We start from the raw sequence: 24,852 nt of genomic DNA, 5'->3' as shown, positions 1-24,852 counted from the left end.
GAGGAACTCAGGATTAGCCTGAGTCCTTGGTCTTAATGGAGGTGTGAAAGAGGCAGGAGGGCCAAGTAGCTGGTCAAATATGAAATCTAGATGGAGTCTGGCATCTTTTCTTATGTCTCTGTATGAAAACTGTGGCTGGGAGAGCATTCTGAATCTGTGATTCCCCTTAAATACTCCAGTAGGATTATATCACTACCCCACACTGCGCATGAACAACTGTAGATCATTCCATCACTATATTACCCTAAGTATATGCCAACTAGATTGATTACATCATTATATTACATTAAGTATGTCCTTAGAGAACCATTATCTCACATTGAGTAGGCACTTAACTATAAGTACCCTGCTGTCCTAGATTTAAGTACACCTTTTCAGAGTCCTCTACAATTGCCATCAGCTTTATGACATCTGGTCACATTTATATTATATATAATATAATATACTATCTCTATACTCATAATAACTCTATAAGGGAGAATAGACAGTACATACATTTCCAATATACTAATGATACATCAAGGCTTGAAGAGATAAGTTGAATTTTGGTTACTAGATGCTTTTACAAAGCAGATGATTAATAAGTAATTGTTGTTTATTGAATTAAATCTTTGAAAAAAATCTTTCTGACTCAAAGTCTAAGTATGTTATCATCTATTTCAGACAGAATCTCATGGCCTTAAGCAACAAAAATATCCATCAACACCCTTCACCACCATTCCATATATACACTATGATAACACAAAAGACTGAGACTCAAGATTAATACCACTATATAACTTTATTTTTCTCTTCTACTTCTTTTTTTCACTGCTTCAATAACTGAGCAATCATATGCTTTCTCATCACCAAGAAAAATCTCCATCTGCCACTAAATGGCTGATGTGATCCTTCCCAAACAACAAAGTACTACAACAAATATGCTAACAAAATTGTTTTCTTATGGAAAGTCTCTCCAGTACAGCACACAATAGCACTTTGTTTATTCTATGTTTCCTAGCCCATTGGTCCTTAGCCAGCTAAAAGAAAGCATTATTACTTCCATATTACAAACTGTGAGATTAAGATACGGGGAGATTATGCAGCTCTCTGTCAAATAGCTAAAAATTCACACAACCAAAAATCTTTCCCAGATCTCAAGTCTTATCAATTATATTACATTCCCTCTGAATTAGATCTCTCTCACACACACACACACACACAATCTCTTTGCAACAACAAAACAGTATATGAATGAAAGCTATTGAACATAATGAAACCAATGGCCCTCTCCCTTGGTGGATTCCAGTTGGGCAAATTGTTTAATGTTAAATTTTTAATACAATCTAGAAGACACTCTGAAAATCCATGTGATATTTAAAAATACCATTTATGTCCCAGAGTAGCTTAAGATCTTGTACCAGGCAATGGAAGAAATTGATATGAATATAGCTGTAATACAAATTAGAAAGCTGATGATAGGTAAATTAAAAAAATAAAAAGAATGAAGTTAGAAAACCAAATGGGGAAACTCAGTTTTAGATGGGAAAATCAGGGAAGTTATCATAGAAGAATTGATATTTTTACTGGTCCTCAAATAAGAAAAAAAGACAACTATCAGGTAGTGAGCCATATGTTACTAACGGGATGTGCTGTTGTCTAGGGTTGGGAAAAGGTAAAATATTATTAGAGAACACTGAACTATCCATTTTGCCAGAAATATAAATTGCATAATGGGTGCCTGAAATGAAACTGGAAAATTAAAAAAAAAAACTAATTGATTAGTAATACCAAGTTAAAGAGTTTATGTTTTAATTGAGTGGGCAGTAGTGGTAAAGCATTAACTGCTTTTGACAAGTTGTTTGTTGTGGTGGTTTTGTTGTTGTTGTTTTGAAATGATTATCCCTAAGTATGATTCTTCTCTGTATTTGTAATCTCACAGATAGAGATAGTCCTTCCAAAGGCACAGATAACACCTCATTTATATCTTTTTGTGTTATGTGTCTTCTCTTTAGGTCTCCTTTAAATCCTTCAGAAAGTATGCATTCAACCTACTGGAACTTTTTCTTGGAAAGAAAAGTAATGTAAAGAATATAATCAGAGAGGAAATTTTTTTTTTTAAGAACTATCTGAAAACTTTGAGTCACTCACAATAGTCTTTACTGACTGGAAACTAGACACTGGTCATATCATAGAATGCAGGGATCTCGAACCTACTCCATTTAACTGTTAAATTTTCTAAATCTTTTTATATGTTATAAACGGTATGTTTTTCTCTTTGTTTGTCCAAGTCTGATCAAGTATAGGTTGGTTCTTGCTGCTAGCTGACTCAGAAGCTTCTCCACTTGGGGCTACAGATATGAGGAGAGGAACTCTTCACTGTTGCCATCTGTTTTTCCTTTGTCTGTTTACCCTCAAAATTAAAACCCAGAGATATCCTTATAAAGGTACTTAGGAAATTATTTTTAGGACTCACAATTCCCCAAGAATTCTGGGAAATACAGTTCATGACTCACAAATCTCAAAAACTTCTGAAAACATCTGTGAAATAAAGCCAGTAGTTGCTCAGCCATGGGCATGCTACATGTGGATACCAGTGGGTAGCAAGAGCCACCCAGGATTATTCTCTGTTTGTTGCATGAACAGCATTTTTTAAAAAAATATTTTTCTGATGATAAACATTGATGCGTTCTTTCTGCATAAGTCTTTATTATTACTGTGTTTCCGTCTACTAGACCGTTCTCCTGTGGTCTTCTGATTTCATTAATATTGAGATAATTCAGTGCCTGTTGTCATCTGTTCGCTCATTGGTTATCAGATAAGGATCTCACAGTTATAATGTCAAAAGCTAAGTTAATTTTATAGAGAGTCTAAAAAAGGTATGACAACACTTTCTCTCCTTATTTCAGAAACTCTATCCCTGTAACCTAGAAATAAAAGATAAGTCACACAGGATTAGGTCTTTTTGTTTCATATGTTACCATGATGAAAGAACTGATCATAAAATAGCCACATTATTAGCCTGAAATGAGTAGGTTGATATTACTCTAGATCTCTCTGTACTGAACAGACTGATAGCGAGATGGATAGAGCTTTTATTTCCAGAAGTCAACCTAATCTGTCTATTGCTGCAGCATTCATGTATGCTTTTTAGTATGGTATGATTTGCCCATTGTAGCTTCCAAGAACCCAGGGTTACTTCTGTACCATGTTCAAGAATCAGATGGAGCTTCACATAGGTTATTTAACAATGAGATGATTCAAAGTCATATTATTATTGAGAGCTGACTTGTTAATAACTGGGAATGTTTTCTTAAAATAGGGAGTTCTTTTATTTGTTAGGAGTCGATTGTGAAGAATTATCTTAGAGTTGGTAGAAGCTTATGTTTGCATGCTAATCTCAAGAGTTTATGACCTTAATACATTACAGTGAGCAATTTATCATAGTATGATGACTGCATTAGCACCCTGAATACCTTAGAATTAGCCAGAATCAGGATTAGCAAAAGTCATTAGTCTTTATTCTTGGTCTTTAGAGGTAGGAGTGAATTGGATGGACACAGAATCTCCACGACCTTCCTTCTTCATCTTCCACCCAAAAGTAACTCTGGCTAATCTTACTCCACCCCTAGTCCCTCCTACAATTCTCTGTATACACCCATTATCGAGCCAACACAAGATAGTGGGAAGGGTCATTTTCCAAGCATTTACTTATAGTCCAATATAGTAATTAGCCTTAAGTACTTGGTTTTCCAACCTCAGTGCACCAACTGAAGAGTTTCAACCCTTTACATCATAGTTTCAGTATTTCTTCTGATTGTATTTCAAAACTCTAATGTAGTGCTGAATTGGGTAAAAAAGATACCTGAAAGAGTTAGAATTCAATCTAATATCTTTTCAAATAAAATATTCCGATTCTAAAACACGATCAAGAATAAGGCCTAAAAAAGTATATAAAATCATTATCTGAATCATATCTTAACTTAAAGTTTCCAACTTGTCCAAATAGAAATTAATAGTTCCTCTTAAGAAGATTTAGGTAAAATACACCTATACTTGCCTAATAGTAGTGGCTTTTATGAATCACATATGGCTCCTTTTAGTAAAATATTTTTTATAAAAGTACTCAGGGGGCAGCTAGTTGGTGTAGTGGATAGAGCATCAGCCCTAAAGTCAGGAGGAACCTGAGTTCAAAGCTGGCCTTAGACACTTAATACTTCTTAGTTGTATGACACTGGGCAAGTCACTTAACCCCAATTGCCTCAGGGGAAAAAAAAAGTACTCAGTAATTATAAGCAAATTAGGAAAGCAATGGATAATTTACTTATCAGATATTTGGAGAAAGGAGGAATTTATGACAAAAGAAAAACTAGAGAACATTATGAAATGCAAAATGGACAATTTTGATTATAATAAATTAAAAAAATGTTTTGCACAAACAAAATCAACAGAAATAAAGTTTAAAAGAAAGTACAAAGTTAGGGGGAAATTTACAGCTATATTTATTATACAGGTCTCATTTCTAAAATGTATAAAGAATTGTATCAATTTTTTAAGAATACAAGTCATTCCCTAATTGATAAATTGTCAAAAGACATGAACAATTTTCTGATCACAAAATTAAAACCTTCTATAGTCATATGAAAAAAATATTCTAAATAATTATTGATTAGAGAAATAAAAATCAAAACAACTTTAAGATACCACATCACACCTCTCAGATTGACTAATATGATAGGGAAATATCATGTTAAATATTGGAGGTGATATGGGAAAACTGGGACACATTCTTTTTTTAAAATATATTTTATTTTATTTTATAATAACTTTTTATTAACAGAACCCATGCCAGGGTAATTTTTTTTACAACATTATGCCTTGCACTTGCTTCTGTTCCGATTTTTCCCCTCCCTCCCTCCACCCCTTCCCCTAGATGACAAGCAGTCCTATATATGTTAGATATGTTGCAGTATATCCTAGATACAATGTATGTTTGCAGAACCGAACAGTTCTCTTGTTGCATAGGGAGAATTGGATTCAGAAGGTAAAAATAACCCGGGAAGAAAAACACAAATGCAAGTAGTTCACATTCATTTCCCAGTGTTCTTTCTTTGGATATAACTGCTTCTGTCCATCATTTATCTATTGAAACTGAGTTAGGTCTCTTTTTCAAAGAAATCCACTTCCATCAGAATACATCCTCATACAATATCGTTGTGGAAGTGAATAATGATCTCCTTGTTCTGCTCATTTCACTCGGCATCAGTTCATGTAAGTCTCGCCAGTCCTCTCTGTATTCATCCTTCTGGTCATTTCTTACAGAACAATAATATTCCATAATATTCATATACCACAATTTACTCAACCATTCTCCAATTGATGGGCATCCATTCAATTTCCAGTTTCTAGCCACTACAAACAGGGCTGCCACAAACATTTTGGCACATACAGGTCCCTTTCCCTTCTTTAGTATTCTTTGGGATATAAGCCCAGAAGTAATACTGCTGGATCAAAGGGTATGCACATACCCTTTGGGCATAATTCCAGATTGCTCTCCAGAATGATGGGATTCATTCACAACTCCACCAACAATGCATCAGTGTCACTAGGACACATTCTTGGTGAAGTTATGAAATGATCCAAACATTCTGGTAAGCAATATGGAACTATATTCAAAGGACTATAAAACTGTGCATGCTTTTTGACCCAACAGTGCCATTACTGGGTCTGTATCCCAAGAAAAATAAAGCAGGGAAAAGGACCCACATGTGCAAAAATGTTTATAGCAGCTCTTTTTGTGGTAGCAAAGAATTAGAGAATGAATAGATACCCATCAATTGAGGAATGACTGAACAAGTTGTGAGATATGAAGGCAATGGAATATTATTGTTCTATAAAAATAATGAATAAGCTAATTTTAGAAAGCTTGGAAAGATTAATATGAACTGATGAAACAAGCAGAACCAGGATTATATCATACATGGTAACAGCAAGAATTTGCAATGATTAACTATGAAAGACTTGGTTCTTTTCAGTAGTTCAGTGATCTAAGGCAATCCCAATAAAGTTTGGATAGAAAATTCCATCTGCATCCAAAAAAAGAACTATGGAGACTAAATGTAAATCAACAAATGCTATGTTCACTTCTTTTATCTGTTTTTTTTTCTTTTGTTCTGATTTTTCTCTCCCAACATGATTCATAAATAAATATGTAATAAAGAAATTAATATATATGTGTAACCAGAAAAATAAAACAATTATGAAATAAAATAATAAGTAAATAAATAAAATTACTTACTCAATTCAATTAGGCAGATTACATTTGGAAAGCAAAGAATATTTAATATGAGGTGTCTTGTAGTGAATAAATCAGTGAACATAGAATCAGGAAAGGACTGGGTTTGAATCTAAACATTAACATTAGCCTCTTGACTATATTATTGAATGTGTACTATGTTACAGCCTCTTGATTATCATCAATTAATGACTGGTTTTGAATCTAAACATTAACATTAGCCTCTTGACTATATTATGGAATGTGTACTATGTTATAGCCTCTTGACTGTCATCAATTAATGTCTTTCAGCCAGTGGATAGAGTTCCAGATCTGCAGTCAGGAAGATCTGCTTTCAGATCTAACCTCAGACACTAGCTAAATGACCCTGGACAAGTCACTTAATGCTATTTGCTTCTGTTTCTCATCTGTAAAAATGAGGTATAGAAGGAAATAACAAACCATGCTAGTATTTTTGTCAAGAAAATCCCAAATTGAGTAACAAAGACTCAGAAATTATTGAAAATAATTTCCTAGAAACAACAAATATCTTCTCTTAGAAACTGAGAATGGTGATAGAATCCACCTAATGTTGTGAAGATGAAATGAGATAACACATACACACACAAATACACATAAAAGTCTGTGAAACTGAATTGTATCATGCAGCCAAGTACATACACATATACCTGTGTAAGTATATGAGTATATTTATATACACTATATATACACATATATTTATGCATATATATACATAAATATATACATATATATTTATATGTGTATACACACATACAAACTTCAAGGTATCGTAGAGGGAGGAAAGAAAAGAAAGAAGAATTTTTACAACTTATATACTATGTGCCAGGTATTACATAAAAACTTCGCAGATGTTATCTGATTTGATTTTCCTAAAAACCCTATGAGATAGATGATGTTGTCACCATTTTATAGCTGAGGAAACTGGGCAAACAGAGCTAAAGTAACTTGTCCAGATTCATACAGCATTTATCTAATAAGTCTCTGAGGTCACATTTGAAATCATATCTTCCTGACTCTAGACCCAGCACTCTATGTTTTATGGTACCACATAACTAGTTCCTCAGATGGAAGGTAGTATTTTTGGTAGTTTGTAAATTATGACATGGGAAAGTGGTGGTACATGTGGGCAGCCACTCATAGTCTTTTATGTCTATAAATAGAGTGGACAAGTGGAAATTTTTCTATGTTTTCATTTATAGAGCTTTGAGAACAGTCCTGACTGATGAGCAAATGTCTACTTCAAAAGGAAAAGATCCTTTTTATCCCCATGTTCTGTAGTATTTCATTAAAGTGAATTGTCTTAGTATGGTGCAGTTGCTTAATTTAGCTGCTTAATTTAAATGGAATAGATTGAAAATCCTTTTGGAAGATTAACACAAACCAAAACACTTTACCTGAAGTATTATTTTGGCTTTCAGCAAAGGAAGTCAATGCATATTCCTGAATTTTATCTTTGATTTTCAATTATTTGATTTTTTCAATTATTCAAATATATATGTGTATATATAGTGTATATATGTGTATATATAGTGTATATTTTCAATTATGTACCTTATTTCTGTCAAGAGATATTTAGGAGTCACAATGGATAGAGAACTGGATGTAAAGTCAAGAAGAAATGAGTTCAAATCCCCCCTCAAATATGGATTAACTGAGTGATTAAAATCAAATTACTTACCTTCTGTGAACCTCAGTTTCCTATTGTTTTAAATGAGAATAACAGCAGCAATCTCAAGGTTGTTGCAAGGATCAAAAGAGGTAACATATATAAAGTGCTTTATAAACTTTAAATCCCATATATATATAATATACCCAGAATTTATCATAAGCCTGCCAAGTAAGCATTTTATCTGTATTTTGAGAAATGCAATGATTATTCCTTGTGAAAGGTGATTATTACTTAGAAGATTCATGCTTCTCCTGAGTTCCATTTTTTTCTTCATATTTTGTTTGCTTGTTTTTGCAATGTGGCTAGCAGTCATAGAGGAAATTTATGTGATAGCGTCTTAACAAACAATTCATTGCACAAAATAGCTTAGGTACAGGGAGTAAATTATGCCTTGAATTTTTATAGCAAATAATTATCAACTTCCCATGGAGTCCAGCACACTTTTTTTTTGTGTGTGTGTGAAGAGCACTGAAGTCCCAATGTTAGACATTTGCATCTAATTATTTAATTAATTGCCCAGTAAAGAAAGATACTAACCTTAATTCATTTTTATGTCGGTGCTTTAGATTAATTTAAGAAGTGATTTTTATTTGCAGTGAGAATTGGGGAACAAGTTATCACATATGAGAAGATAAAATGGCTAATCCAATATTGTCTACTGAATAATGTCCTGGACTTGTACTTAGAAAATCTGGGTATGAATCTTGACTGATAGAGGGTAATGTGATAATAATAGGTGAGCCATTCAACCTTTTAGAGCCTTTGTTTCCTCCTCTGTAAAATGGGGACAAGAAAACATGCATGATCTATTTCACACAGCTATTTCACAGGAAAAAGTTACCATATCATCAAACACTATCTAAAAGTGAACAATTACCAAAAAGATTCTGATCTCTCCCATTTTTGTTTGTTTTGGTTTTTTTTAGGTATGTTTTTTTTTTTTTAGGATTATTGTGTAGAAGTATATGAATATCTTTGTTAATCACAAGGGCCAGCTACAATACATGTTTGATAAATATTCATGAAAACAAAATAAATCATGAAACCTAACATTTCCTTTAAAAAATACTCTTATTTACAATGTACACCACTGATATGTTCAAATTTCACAATTTTTTTCAGGTTCACAAAATTTATTAAGTAACAACTGAGTGTAACTTTGTTTCATTCTATATGATATAAGAAATGAAGATAAACAGAGTCTTCCCTAAATGGAATTTATACTCTATTGGTGAATATAGTACACCAACACAATTAATTTCTGTTAGGGCTACAAATAGCATGAACATTACAAACGGTATGAGATTAGAAACATGAAAGGCTTAGAGATGAAGAAAGGCTTCACGAATGACCTTTGGAGTCATAAGGCACATGATTGACATATCCAGTTAGGATAGCTTGATTTTGAAAGAGAAAAGCGATAATAGATACTAATGGAGAAACACAGGCATGACACAGAGATAGGATTGCACTGGTATAGTGAGTCTGATATAAAGTGAATAAGATACATGTAATAATCAGAGAATTATCAGAGTGTGGATGCATGAATATGGCTTGAAGGTAAAGCCTGGAGAGCAGGTTGTGAAGCATGAAATGGACCAGAAAGTGGATTAGTGGATGTTAGAGAGAAGATGAGTTATATAATACACTGGAATGTCCATTCTTAGATCAAAGAGAAGAGGCTAGTCTATCAAGGGACTAATATTGGAGATTTCAATTCTTTCTATGAAGATTGCTGCTGTTTTTCTGTACATAGATGAAATCTTACAACCACACTTTGAGTGGGAACTCATTGTCACTATCCCTCTTGCCTTATGTCTGATATCATTTGGGTATTGATTGCATTCCAAGAAAAATGTTCTCAATAAATAGGAGTTGATTTTTTTTTTTTTTTTTTTTTTTTTGCTAAAGCTATTTTTCTTTCTAGTATAAATGAGCATTTTCTTATCAACTTATTGTCTTAGGGAGTTACCTCAAGCACTGAGAGCATAAGTGATTTACTCAGTCATCCAACTAAAATGCATCAGAGGTGGGTCTAGAAAATAGATCTCCATTTTATATTTGATGTTTCTTCTAACATTGTAATAATCTATTATATACATTTGCAGAGTGGAGGAGAAGCCAAGACTGAAATAAACAAGAATGAGAACTTTTCCACTCTTCTGTCCTAAAGGATGTAGAGAAGATATTCAGCTTTGTTGTCATCTATCTATTTCATAGAAAGCAGAGAGTATTTTGCACAAAGTTATAAAGTTCCTCGATAGGTTTTCTAAGGGCAAGGAAAATGCATTTTACCTCCCAATGATACCAAAGCGACTTATCATAATTCAGTTCATTTCTGTGTTGAAGTGGATGGATACAGGCTTTCCAGGATTCCAGACATCTACTATATAGTTTCTTATATGTCCAACATGATAGTTATCTGTGTTGCTTTTGTAGGCAGACAATAAGTCAGTGGGTATGGATTCTACTCCTTTGGCAGACAGCCATTCTCCTTTGGAGTGAGTCACAATTTGGAGACAAGAGTCAGATGCCTTTTTCTTTTGTGCTAAGAGATGCTATTTTGTGTGTGTGTGTGTGTGTGTGTGTGTGTGTGTGTGTGTGTGTGTATGTGCGCAGAAGAAACAATTCAGGAACTTGCTAAAAGTCATGTGGTTGAAAAAAAGTTTAGCCAATTGTTTGACAAGACTATAACAAGATGCTTAGCTTAGCCAGCACTGGAACATAATATAACTTTTCTAATATAAAGTTATCCATTTGAAGTTATTTTAATAGTACTTCTTATTGCTTACCTAATAATTATTTCTTAAAAGTGGGTACTCTTCTGAATACCAGTTTTCTTATTAGAATTATTAGACTTGACTTAAGGTTTGAGTGGTTCAGCAAGTACCACTCTCTCATTTTGAAGGTTGTGTGATCTTTTAGGTGATAGCTGATAGTGCATTACTGCTAGACATAACCATATGTAAGTATAGTGAGACAGATTTCATTGTTGAATACTTTGCTATTTATGGGAGTAGTTTTATAAATTTATCAATCTTCCAAAAAATGAAAAAAAATTGAAAAACGAAAATAGCTTTATATTATTCAGTTTTTGATATGTACTCAGTGTTTTTTCTTCTTTTTTAAAATAACAATTGCAGATAAACTCTTATTAAAGAATATGGTGTCATTTAAAAATAATTAATGAATAAGAATGCATATTTTACTTTTAAAATAATTAGATTTTAAAAATTAACCATTTTAGCCACAATGAATCTTCTTTGTCAACTCTCATTTAATTAATAGCTATCTCCACTAGACACCTGAAATTTAAGATTGTTGAATTATTTTGAAAGCAGTTTAAAGTATGTTCAAAAACAAAATGTTAAAGTATGTTCAAAGAAATTTATTTTGCAAAATAAAAATCACCACCACCATCATAATCATCAACATTATCATAGCCAAAGCTTTGGCCAAAGAACCCTGTATAATTCTCAAAATGAAGAGATCACTGAATTATGATTTCTAGTCCTATTTCTGACACTAATTGCATTATCTTGAGGACACCATCTTGAGGAAGTCACTTCTATTTTCTAGGTTTCATTTTCTTCATATAAATCATGAGAGAACTGAATTATTTGATCCCTAAGGTAGATACATAGTTCTAATTTTCTATATACAAACACAGCTAAAAAAAAAAAATCTTAGAAGGGAGCTCAGGAGAATCTAGTTCGATTGCCTTATTTTTTGATGAAGAACTGAAGATCGATAGAGGATAAATAATTTAAGCAAGATAGAATTTGAAATCTTAAAACAGTATTCTTTTAACTGTATCAAAATGTGTCTTAAGATTCCAAAGAAATAATGGTTAAATCATTTGCCCCTGCTGGTAACCACAGGTGTTTCTTGAATTCTTCAACTCTGTGAAATTAGTGTAAGATCCTTTGGTTTAAATGGGCAAAAAAAAAAAAAAAAAAGACTAATTTTGATACAGATAGATGTTCACAGATGTTTGATACAGATAGATATATCATATACTGATATATATATATTAGTATATGTAGAAATCTAGATATGTATGCATGCATGTCGATAGATATACACATATCTTTCTATATACACATATGTATATATGTATATATATCACGTTTGAATTGCATATATCATGCACAAAGCAAAAGAAATAGAGAAATAGAGAGGAGATGACAGAGACAGAGAAAAAGACAGAAAGGAGGGAAAGGTCAAGATATTATTTCAGAGTTATATGGAGCATAGATATAGTAATGAAAAGACTTTGATCATATCCATGTTCTGTGACAGGTTTAGTCATTAAGACAATAGTGTTAATGAAACCAAGGTCATAGTCTCCATTCCCAAGGGGACAGTTAGTTTTACAATCTTTGTTCAGTGACTACAGATGCTTTTCCCCCCAAGTCTCAATCACAATTCTTAGAAATCCATGCCAGTAGTTACAAGACAGAAAATACAGAGCAGGTTTAATCAATGGCAGCTGTCAGCTAAGCAACACAAAACATGTACCTCAGATATTGGATCACTGGTGTTATTTTTTAATTATAAAATGAATCACATTATAATTATTATCCCCATGTCTATGAGACTATTGATTTGATTGATGCTGTGAAAACAATTCCTCAGATACTAAATGTTCAATTAGCACAATGAAATACAAGTCAATTAAAGAGCAAAAGAAAGTTACATCTGTGTGAAAGCTTTTATAGCTGGCCATCATTAGTTAAATCATGTGTGTTAGGAAGTGATTTTGGAAATGTTATTTGGTACCACTGCTGAATTTTCTGAGTTTTGCTTGGCAGATTAGAAGTCTCTGTTAAATTCCATATGAATAGGGTAGCAAAATACCTAAACTTTAAAAAATGTAAGAGTGAATATCACTATCATGTAAAGATCACTCTAAACTCTCTTGTTTTGTAATAGCTTTGGAGGGATTACACTGCTCTGAAACGTAGGTCATTTCTTATCTATAGTGACCCCTTTTTAAAAGACGCTTTTTCCCTTTGTGCTTGAATGATTTCCCCTTGACAGGAATGTTCATTCTATTAAAAAAGTAATTTATACTATATTGTAGCAAGTCAGCTTGTTGTTGCAAGTTGCTAAATTAACATTTAAGTTAGTAATCCTTATGGCAGATTACTTCGAAAACAGGGTTATTAATGTCCTTCTGCATAGAAATGTATCTCTCTCTATGTATATTATATAAAAGTATCATGTTGTAAATTAATAATTATGTTCTGTGTACAATAGAAACATAATAAACAAGGTGAATATAAAAGTATTTAAAAGTATCATTGGGTTTGACATTTGGCTAAAAGAATGGGGAAAATATTGCTTTTGGTCATTTGGATTAAGAAATAATTTTCTGGCACATTTTTGGAGGGACATTGAAAATAAATTCTAAAAAAATTTCAAGATATTTAGGGAATAGCCCTTGGATTAATTGGGTGAAATCCTTTTTGGAAGTTTAATTAGAAAGAGTCCTAAAGGATGTTAAGATATGGATGCATTGTAAAAACTACCCAGCAAATGTGATAAAATGTTGATTGAAGTCAATCAATATATTTACAAGTATTTAAAAAAACTATTAAGTTGCCAGATTTTGGGATACAAAATCAAAATAAAATAATCCCTAGCTTCAAAGAGTTTACATTCCTTTGGTGATAATGAAATATGCATATACAAGCATAAATAGATACAAATAAAATAAATACAAAGTAATTTTGAAGATGATACTAAGAGCCATGGATAATCAGGAATAGTTTCAAGTAGATCATATTTAAGCAGGAAGACATTCAGAGAAAATGAAGGAACTGGGAGATGAAGAGTCTAAGAAAGAGGTCTAAGAAAGAAGACAATGTCTTCTCCAGAAGAGAAGGCAACTATACAAAAGCCTGTAATTTCAATTAGTCAATAAACATTGATTAAGCAGCTATTAGGGCAACTCAGAGATACAATGAATATAGTGAGGGGACTTGGAGTCAGATACTTATTAGCTGTGTGACTGTGAACATGACCTTGTTTGCCTCAGTTTTTCATTTGTTAAATGAGATAGAGAAGGAAATTACAAACTACTTTAATACCTTTGCCAAAAAAAAAAAAATCCCAAAGGGAGGCACAAAGATTTGGACACAGTTGAAAAAGATTGAACAATAACCACAACACTAGTGTCAGGCAGTGTGGTAAGAGTTGGGGGAAAAAAAGTAAAGGAATTTTTTTTTTTCTTTTTGTTTTTAGTGCTCATGACCTAATGAGAGAGACGATATACAAATAGTACAAACAATCTATGTAGGCCCATTTGGATAGAACAGAGTGCATGAAAGAGAAACATACATGCACACAAATGTGTGTGTGTGTATACACATATATGTACAATTATATTTATATATGCATGTACATATCTGAAAATTACTTTAGGACCATGTTGTGAAGGGATGTAAATGCAAAACAAGGTTGTATTTGGTGTGTTAGGATTCTTACAAGATGCTAAGTAAGTGGAATTGATGAGACAGTGATTAAATCTAGTTTAGCACTAATTTAATACTACAACAAATAATGGTTTCCTAGTGATATAAAGATTGGTGTATACTCAGTGTGGGGCATATAAGGAGGAGCTGTCAGGGCCAGAAGGACAAGCCCACTAAAGGACAAGCCCATTAAAGGACAAGCCCACTAGAAGCTCTGGGAGCCTCAGCCAGGATTCAATCAAGGAGATTCACAAGCCAGAGAACGAAGCTTAAACTCTCGGAATCAAGACTGCAGAAAGTCTCCAGAAAAACTAGCCGAGCCCTAAGTGAAGGAGACAAAACTTTGAAAGAGACAATAAAGGATTTTGACTTTAATATGTGGCTGCATTTGGGGTGATTACACTGAACAGAAACTAAGGCTGCCTCTAGAAGCCCCCCAAGAAACCTGCTCCCAGAGAACATTATATTTTAGAGAAGAATATTACATTGGTGCTTGATATATTTGACCACTGGAATTTATTGGATGGTGAATTTCTATAGTCCTGAAAAGAAATTGAGATTATTAGAATGTAAAAGGGAGGTAGGGAAAAGAACTAGGGTTCTAGTTGATTATATATAATTGAAAGAATACTTGCAGAATTTGTAATTATTTACCTTGGAAAAGATAAGGGAAGACTTTTTTTTAAACTAACCTTTTAATTTCTTATGGATAAGAACTTCTGGCTTGGAAATTTCTTCTATTGATACAGATTAACCAAATAAATGTTAAGTACAGTTTTAGAGAACTGCCTAGAGCATTGAGATAATAGGTTGCCTTTTCATGATCATATAACTAGGACCTGTCAGAGGTAGGACTTGGAAGTGTATCTCCCTGGCATTTTCATGTCATTTCTTCAGTTTGTTGCTTCCATCCCAGGCATTTTTCTTTTGTAAATTGGACACTTTCACTAGAATACTTGGTTTTGACATGGAAACCTGTCCTATATTTTACTTGAAATAGAGACCATCCACCTACTTCCCATAAATTCCTAAGATAAGTTTATATAAATAGTTAATTTGAAGACAACAAATCCTAACTCCCCCCAAAAAAGGAAAGAAAGAAAAAAGTTTCAAAACCAAATTAATTTGATCATTTAGTTGAGAAAAGCAAGGCAGAAAAGATCTCTCTATCTCTATCTGTCTCTCTGTCTCTGTCTCTGTCTCTGTTTCTGTCTCACTGTCTCTGTCCCTGTCTGTCTGTCTGTCTGTCTGTCTCTCTCTCTCCATTTTTGTTTGCCCTCCCCTTCTCTATTCTGAAAGGTAAATTCACATTCACATTTGTAATGGTTTTGTCATAGGAATCACAAGTAAACATTTGAGCAATCTTGCTGAATGGACAGGTAATATACAAGGTTAATTGAGATGTATATCAATTAATGTAAATATTCAATAATATTTGGGCAGAAACCAAACCCTATAATACAGGCTTAAATGAGTGGACTTAGAACAAGACCTGGATATGGTAACTCAAAACAAATATTTTGTGTGGCTCCAAGATCTAAGAGAATTCAAAATTCCTATTGGAATTCCTAGAATTTCGGAGCTAAGGATGATATTCTGGGTAGAAACAATCTCTAGCCATATAAAATTGAATTAAAACAGTTAATGATAAATTTTCTTTTTTTTCCCCTGAGGCAAGTGGGGTTAAGTGACTTCTCCAGGGTCTCAAAGCTAAGAAGTGTTGAGTTTCTGAACCAGATTTGAACTCATGTCCTCCTGATTCAGGGCTGGTACTCTAACCACTGCTCCATCCAGCTGCCCCATGATAATATAATATAATATATTCTAAACAATATAACAAAACATTTTTTCTATACTTCCCTTACTTCTTTCAAATATATATATGTATCTGTTTATACATGTATATATATATATATACATATATATATATATACACACACACACATATATATATACACATATATATCTGTTTATACATGTATATGTATATATATATATACACACATATATACACACACACGCACATAGTCATATGTACATAAATATATACATATACATATATATAAATGGATATACATTTACCTATATATGTATATATACATGTCACTCTGTGCATATTTACATATGCATAAATATATATGTAGGTATATATTTCTGTATTTATGTGAATATACACATATGTATACATGCATATGTAAATGCTAGCTCATGAAAACTCTGGTTTTGTGTATTTGTATCTTCCATATTTAGTATAATGCCTGGCTAAATATTTTTTTTTCCATTTATACATTCATGACTCCTTGGCCAATACTCTATACACAACTATCATTCTGTGCTTGGTATAAGATATGATAACTAAAAAGAGAGCTGTTATCTAGAAGAATTAGACATAATCTGTGTAGCTCCAAAATACTTAAGAAACAACACGCAGAATTTATTGAGAGCTATAGTTTGTGTCAAGACAAGGAGTAACTTTGTAACTCTTAGAAGTGCCCAATACTGGAATTGGTGGTTGTTGAATATAGTATCATTATTGCACATTATCCTGCATAATTTTTCCCATGCCTCATAATAAATCTTTCACAGACTATCAGAGCAACATGTTTAAGGACTTTGTTTCTTTTAATTCCTCAGAAGGAGTGACCCAGCATTTGGCATGTTCATCTATAAACTTAATTCCCACTACATCACTTGCTCCATATCCAATCAAAATAGTCTTTTCTACTACTTCTTATAAATAACTTATCAATTTTTTGTGGAATATAATCTATTCACTGTTATTTGTATTACTCATAATTTTAGTTAATTCAAGAATCATGGTTTATTGCTATATAACATCATTAAATAAATACTGTTAAAGAAATGAACCTCTGTGATAGTAAAACAGTTTAAGATTATTGAAAACATTTCTCAATAATGATCTATCAGACTTTCTTTCTTTTTACACAATATTGGTTTCAACTTATCCAGATGAGGATTCAAAGAATATATTCATATGTTTTATTAAAGTGAGAATGACAACAAGTACACTAGAAAATATGGTTCAGTAACAAGCAAAAAACAAAAACAAGGATAAGAAAAGTAAGAAAAGAAAAAAAAAGTACTTACATGTCTTAAATATTACTAAGAAGACATATCTGCATGTTGTGAGTTTTTTTTTTTTTGGAGAGATAAGCATTCAATATTTTCATAAAAGTCAAATTGATGATAGAAGCTACAAAATAACTGATTGTATATATGGAGTTTCTCTCTTGCATAGTGCCTTGCCATTATGAGGTATGTCACCTACTTTCTCAGGACTGACTCAGTCCAAAATGTGCTCCCAAAAAAGTGACCACCATGTGATGAAATTCAAACTCTCTTTCAAAGGTCTGAGTAACTCTAGTATAAGGGGAATTCACCTCTAAAACTTTCAAGCCACCACCTATATTGTTCCCATTTGCACAAATTTAGATACTCACAGTGATGACACTATTAGTGTTTCTTAACATTAATAGTGTCATCACTATTAGTTCACAAACATAACTATATGCCTTAACAGTAAAGCAAAATTAATACTCACCATAATGTAGTTATTCAATTTAAATCAAGTAAAGAAATAATCAATAAATCACAATCTAGAGATAAACCTGGATAACATATTACCATCTATCTATTTAGCACCCAGAGAAGTAGATAATATTTACTTAGGACTGAAAGAAAACCACATCAGTAGGAAAATCATGGGTGCTAAAATTAGACTACAGTATTGTACTGTAGGCTGTGAATCATTCAGGAACTTTCAATAACTATTTCTCATCAGTTTCTTTTTAATTATCTGCTTTACTACTAGGAACAATCTTTTTCTTCTACTTCTACATGAAGTATCTACAAGCCCTTTTAACTCACAATCTCCCTTGAAAAGGTTCAGTGAAATGTTATAATATTGTATTGGATAACTGTTCTATTATATTGGACATCATTCTCTTTAATTCAGACAATTGCAAATGTCATGAAGCTACCTTTCCTTGGCAAATCTAGCTCCTTCACTCACCAATCTTCTATGTAGTTCAACAGCAAACCGTGGGCAAAATTTCAACACCCCCTTTCTGCTTTCCTTCTTGCACCAGAAAGGTCAGCAGAGAGCAACAAAGAATTTTGAGAGATTTCACTCCACTTATATCGCACATGGTACTCCAGGGAAATCTTTTCTTTAACTACCTTCCAATGAATTTCAGTTTTTATCCACCAAATTCAGATATCACAATTGAAGGCTTCTTTTTGGAATTGACTCTCTTCCTAAAGACTTTCCTCCCTCCTATCCTTGCCCCCTTACCCCCAATTCCCCCAAAACTGGCTTTTTAATTCCCGATGAAAACTTTCTCTTACATCTGTTTCTTTACCCCTTTACCTATGTTTCTGTACTTATTAGGATCCTCATTATTAAAATAGTATAGAGTAGAGCCTCCTGATTCTCAATGATTCACTTTTTCCTCATGAGATAAAAAGCTGACAGCTTTTTCTTTTCTGTTAGTTATAAAACCACTTTTATTATTTAATCATCTCATTATCTGTGAATAGTTACTTTATTTATCATTATGTGAGTGGTTACCTCTTTAGCCTAAAAAAAAATAAAAATAAAAATAAAAAATTCTTAAATGCAAATGAGCTCAGGGAGCATAATGCTTTTCTGCCCCAGCTTTTCTATAGTCTTGAAGCTTTCTTAAAATTCTCTTTAAAAACCATTCCTTTAAAAACAATTCCTTGTATTGTCTACGAAATATTTTTTTTGTTTTTCTCTTTCCAACTATCAGATTGCTTATCTAAAAAGGAGTTATTATCCTTTTCTATGTAGTTTAAACCTTTTAAAATATTTAAAAGTTCACTTTTTTTGCTTCTTTTGCCCACCAAACAATTCACTTAACTGAAGACCATGATTCTTCACATGTAGATTTTGGCGTTTTTTAAACCAAACTTCTGTTTTGCCTCCTTCAACTCCAAAACTATTTACATTTAAAAGGGGAATAGAACTAATTTTTTTCAGAGTTGTTGTGCTTTTTCTGTGGAAAAAAGATATCGTGCCTTTTCTACACCAATCTTTTTGCATGTTAAAAGGGCAATAGCTTGTGTATATGTGTGTGTATGTAAATATACACACACACACACACACACAGAGATATACACATATATAGGAATAAATGCTAAATTCAGAACTGCTAATTCAGAATATTAGTAAAGTTAGAGGTTAAAATAAGTTGAGAGAAGACACTAGGACTTCATAGGAATGTCAAAGTAAACTTATAAAAATAAATCCATTCTATCAGCATTACAGAGAAATTGAATTGATAGAAAACAGTAATAATAAATTATATGGAAGTTTTCTCAACTAGTAAACAAATTTCTTTTTCAAGTTGTGGATCATGGAAGCCAAAGGGCAGAATTGATTTACCATTTGTAAAACATCAGAGAAAAAGGACATAAGACTTTGGGCAGTCATAACTTATAATAGCAAAATCAAATCAAAATAAAAAGTTAAAAGACAAATATACTATGGTGTGAAATTTTGCTAAGAATAATCTTCCATGCATTTATAAATAATTCAGAGGACATCCAACTCAAAACTGGACAGTCTTGCTTGTACTTTTTAAAATAATGATGTATTTCTCTTTGTGTCAGTTGTGCAGTGTGCAATTGGACTATGTGAGGAAATGCCACTGGCATTAAAGATTAAGTGGGGAAGAGCAGCTGGGCTTACCAAAAAAGAAATCCATGTTGTAAGTCAGAAATATCAAATACACTGCCTATAACATTCTGTAGTGAGGCTGGAACCAAATTAAATTACAATTGGGAAATATTTAATAAGATAAATAAAATACAATAAAACAGATTATAATATATCTTAAAACTCAATCAATACTTTAGTCCATGGGGTTCAGTGGTGCTTTTTCCTGTTTGAATTTGACATTTCTGCTGTAGGTTTCACAGATTCAGAACCACTCAGTAATTTGTTTTTAGATATATTAAAGGCAAGATAAATTCAAAATATTATAGATAGGGATTCCAAGAACAAAAAGGTACTACAAACACATTAAAACTACTGATTGACATTTTTGGCTTATTGAGAGTGGTTTGTATTCAACAAGTATATCTTTAATGAGCACATCAGAAGGGAAGAAACCAACTTTTGCAGAGACATTTTTTTTCTCATAGAAAGCCACACTTTGCAGTTATAAAATAGCTTGAATGGTTAGAGAATATAAAATCCAGCTGCGTTCATCACTTATTGATTTTTAAAATAAAGCATTTAATTCAGTGAAACAAAATGCAGCCTTGAAGGTTCTCCTGAAACCAATGCATTTTCTATTCATGCATGAAAATTTTATTAGATTGTCAGGTGTTATTTGGGAGATAACTTTATTCACTGATCTTAAAAAGATTTTGACATCTAGCATAAAGGGGCAGAAAACATGGGCCAGGTGTCCCTGGAGATGTAAGCATAGTACATTATTCTTACGCCTTTCCCCTCACCAAAGACAAGGACAGATGATATTATGAGACTCCGATTGAATTGCCACAACCTTCATACTCTTTCTTATGAACGGCTATAATGTTGTTCATAGATCATTAAATTAGACAAATATTTATCAATATATTACCATAGTAGATGTTATGTGAATAAAAGTTAAACAATAAAAGTAACATTTAACATTTATTTATTGCTTTAAAAATTGCCAAGTGCTTTACTTATTTTCACAATAAGCCCATAAGGTCATATATGACACAGAACTTGTCTTTATCCATCTTTCATGCTACAAGGGGTTATGATAAGGATAGATAGAAACATTACTATGATTAAAAATAGAATGAATTAAGTCTAGGAGGATGGATGGTACAAAGAAGTCTTGTGTTAAATCAAAAGATGTTTCTAACTAGTGAGATTATGGAATATTTCTTGTAGGAAATGGTATTCCAGATTCACCTTGAAAGATCAATATGGTGCTGACCAAAAAATAAAAAAAATAAAAATAGAAAGGATAAATGGCAATAGGTTTTGCCATAATACAAATCATAGTAAGCAACTGTTCAGCTATTACACTGAACATAACTACGAGGACAGTATTTTTGAGATCCTATAACTATTCAATCCATTAATTGAAAATTTTTTTCTAATGTTTTATAGATGCACTCTGGATTATAAATAGAAAAGTGAGACATTCCCCTTAATGAGTTTACTTTATTCTAGTAGAATATACCTTCACTGGAAAATGAATATAAGATATTTAGTGAATGATTACTTAGTTAATAAGCATTATTAAGGATATATTGTATGCTAGTCACTGTGCCTAGTGTTGGGAATTTTTAAGAAATGCAAAAAAGTCACTTGGAGGATTTATAATCTAATTCTTACAACATTTATAGACAGTGATTTGGGAGATATGAGAGATGAGTTTAACAATTGCTACAATCAGGAAGGCCATCTGGCTACTTAAGCTGCACCTTGAAAAGAACTGAATTTTTCAAAGGAAAGAGAAGATGATATAAAGCATTTCAGACCTGAGGGACAACCAATGCAAAGGCATGGATGTGGTTGGCCTAATGCTGTGCTTTGGAAACATCAGGTGGTCCAGTTTGACTGAAGCTAAGAATATGTAATCAGCAAAGATAAATAGGATGGAACCAAAGTGTAATTGTCACATTTTTCTAGATATTCTTTATTACTTACAATTTACCCATCACAATAAAAAGAAAACAAAAAAAATTGTGTTTCTAAAATTTGTTAATCTGACAAAAACCTTTTATTCTCACTGTTTGTATCTTGGCAAAAGTATTCTGAAGACACAAACCAATCAGAATGCAAAGGGAAAAAAGAAAGGAAGAAAGGGAAGAGAAAATTCTGGCAAAGCTGACATCAAAGATCATTAATATTTTGGATCTGCAGGGGATCTCAGAGGCAATCTAGGACCATCCCCTCCTTTTCCAGCTGAAAAAGCCAAGACCAAAAGAGGTTAAATGATTTACCAAAGACCAAAATGGTAATTGGCATAAGATGAGGTATTTGAATCATGTACCTTTCAGTCCAGAACCAACCATGCTTATTAATATAACTTGCTAACATAGCGACATTTTTTCTTCATTTTGCCAAAAAAAATTCACTGACTTCATTTGTCTTTTACTTCTAGGATCATGATTTGAGCTAGATTGAACATGAAGTGAATAATTCAACCTTTTGATCTTACAGCTGAGGAGAGAGAGACCTAGAGACAGAGAATGCTTCACTCAGAAGTTAATTGCAGAGATAGGGTTCTGAACTGAGTTCCTGTACTTCTAAACTCAAGAGTTTTTCCATGGACTCTGAGATTTTGGCTTATTGTTATTATGATAAACTACTATGTTTTTTTTTAAACTCAGCTTCATAACATCTATTCTATAAATACTGTCTGTATTTTAGAGTATTTAGATAATAATAACTCTAGGTCTTTCACTTAAAAATATAAGAAACAGAGCCCTAGGAAAGTAAAATGAATTGTCTGAAGTTACATAAGTAGTAGCTAAAAGGTCCCATGACTCTAAATAAAGTATACTTCTTTTTGCTATATTTTGCAGGATCTCTAACTTATGGTTTTCGAACTCTGAAACTTTTTAGAGAAAGTAAAGTGTGCTTAAAACCTTAAATGAAAAGTCAAAGGGTGAATGGTTCCACTTAAAAATGTGAAAGAAAGCTAATTCTTTGTTGGTTGCTGGGCAACTAACAAGGAGGTATGTCAAACTGAGAGACAGGGTTGAATGAAAAAAAAAAAAAAAACACATGCATGAATGAATAGAATCATTGTCAACTTTAGCCTCTTTTTTTCTTCTTTAGAAGAATGAGATGGGGCCAAATCCATAATTAAATTGAACAATCGTTAAAAAGTCTTTTTGTGTCTTTTATCATATTTCTGAGAACTTTTTCCCATTAAATTATTTTCCTTATAAATTATTTATTATTAATACATACCAGAAGATAGCAGTTTTCTGAGACAGTTAAATTTTAATTATTTTGTAAATGGAAATCAAAAGAGCATGCCTTTTAAATCACATATCTGTACTAATTCATCTCATTAAGCTTTGAAATCATATTTCATTTAAGATGCTGGTTTGTTAGAGTATTATATGTCCATTGCTAATTTCTGATCTTTTCTATACTACACATATATTTTTGGATGATGTTTAAAGAATAGAAGTGAAGTGACTTTTCCAAGGTATCCCTTAGGTAGGGATCTAAGCCTTCTGATTCCAAATTTAGGACCCTTAATATTGTACATACTACCTACCCTGCTCTTGAGCAACTTTATTTTTATTAAAGTTTATTTAATTTATTAAATTTATTAAAGTGTCTTTTTGTGCTATAGAAAATGGAATTATAGTACCATATACTCAGATAGAGAAAGAAGCTTAGAAATGTCTTCATTCCCTCCTGATCAATTTCCAGATAGAAACTAAGGCTTCATATTATTTTGTGTCCTAGGGTTTCTGATAGTTGGTAAAACTAAACAAAAAGTATATTGCTGATTAAAAAAAAAAACACATTTTCAAAGTTTGACACATTTCTATTTTTATTCCAGCAGGAAAAAAGTCAAGAAAGTTCAAGAAGCAAGGGTAAGAACTGAATGATTTTTTTTTTTTAATCATTGTTACTTCTAATGTTATTAAGTATGTAAAGAATGCTTAATCCTTAGCTTCTGGGACAAAAGCATGGTATTTTAATGAAAATTTTGGAATATTGGAATATGAAAAAAAATCATTGATTGCTTTGTTTTCTCTAGAGTTTTTTTTAAATAAATATACTATAGTAAATTTATAGAGTTGGAATGAAGAAGGGAATTTGGTGTTAATTGGAGTAAGGGAGGATAACTTTTTTGAAGCTGATGAATTGGTATAATGGGCACCAATGCCTCATTTACTATAAGGGATGTGTGGAATTTTAGCATTGTATTTTTTATTTAATTTCTTGATTTCTCTGATAAAATACTGGTAACAGCATGAGATTTAAAGAAACATATCACTTTAGGCCCAGAAGAGGGGGGCAATCAATAGAAATCATTTCATGGAATCATACATTTTAGAGATAAAAGCAATCTTAAGCATTGTTTAATCCACAGAGATAAAACTATAGTAGGTTTCCTGGTGGCCAGCAAAACCCCTGGATGTGGCCTGAACCAGGCTGAAATGTAATTGGGTGTGTTAAACAAAATAGATAATTTTAATTTGTGGTTTCCCGGCAATATGTAGTATAGGGAACTATTTCTATTTAAATTAGACATAGGTGATAATGTAGTTCTCAGTTTATAGAGAAAAAAAAATGAGATATGGGGGGGGGGTCAGTAGTTTTGGTCACATTGACTTGAAGCTAGTGGCAAAACAATAATTAGTAAAACCTATTTGAACCTAGA

At 32.3% G+C, this 24,852-nt stretch overlaps 1 protein-coding gene across 1 annotated transcript in view; it reads left to right on the top strand.

Moving 5' to 3' along the window:
* The window catches only part of FSTL5 (follistatin like 5), a 994,361-nt gene that overhangs the window by 145,325 nt on the left and 824,184 nt on the right, over nucleotides 1-24,852 (top strand). Inside the window, exon 3 of the mRNA XM_051966050.1 lies at nucleotides 24,025-24,058. Coding sequence (XP_051822010.1) covers nucleotides 24,025-24,058 — 34 coding nt within the window. The remainder of the gene's footprint in view (nucleotides 1-24,024; nucleotides 24,059-24,852) is intronic.

Source organism: Antechinus flavipes, chromosome 6, assembly GCF_016432865.1.
Source record: "Antechinus flavipes isolate AdamAnt ecotype Samford, QLD, Australia chromosome 6, AdamAnt_v2, whole genome shotgun sequence".
Lineage (NCBI taxonomy): Eukaryota > Metazoa > Chordata > Mammalia > Dasyuromorphia > Dasyuridae > Antechinus > Antechinus flavipes.
Note: the sequence above shows the minus strand (reverse complement) of the source record. Positions and strands in the feature narration are given on the sequence as shown.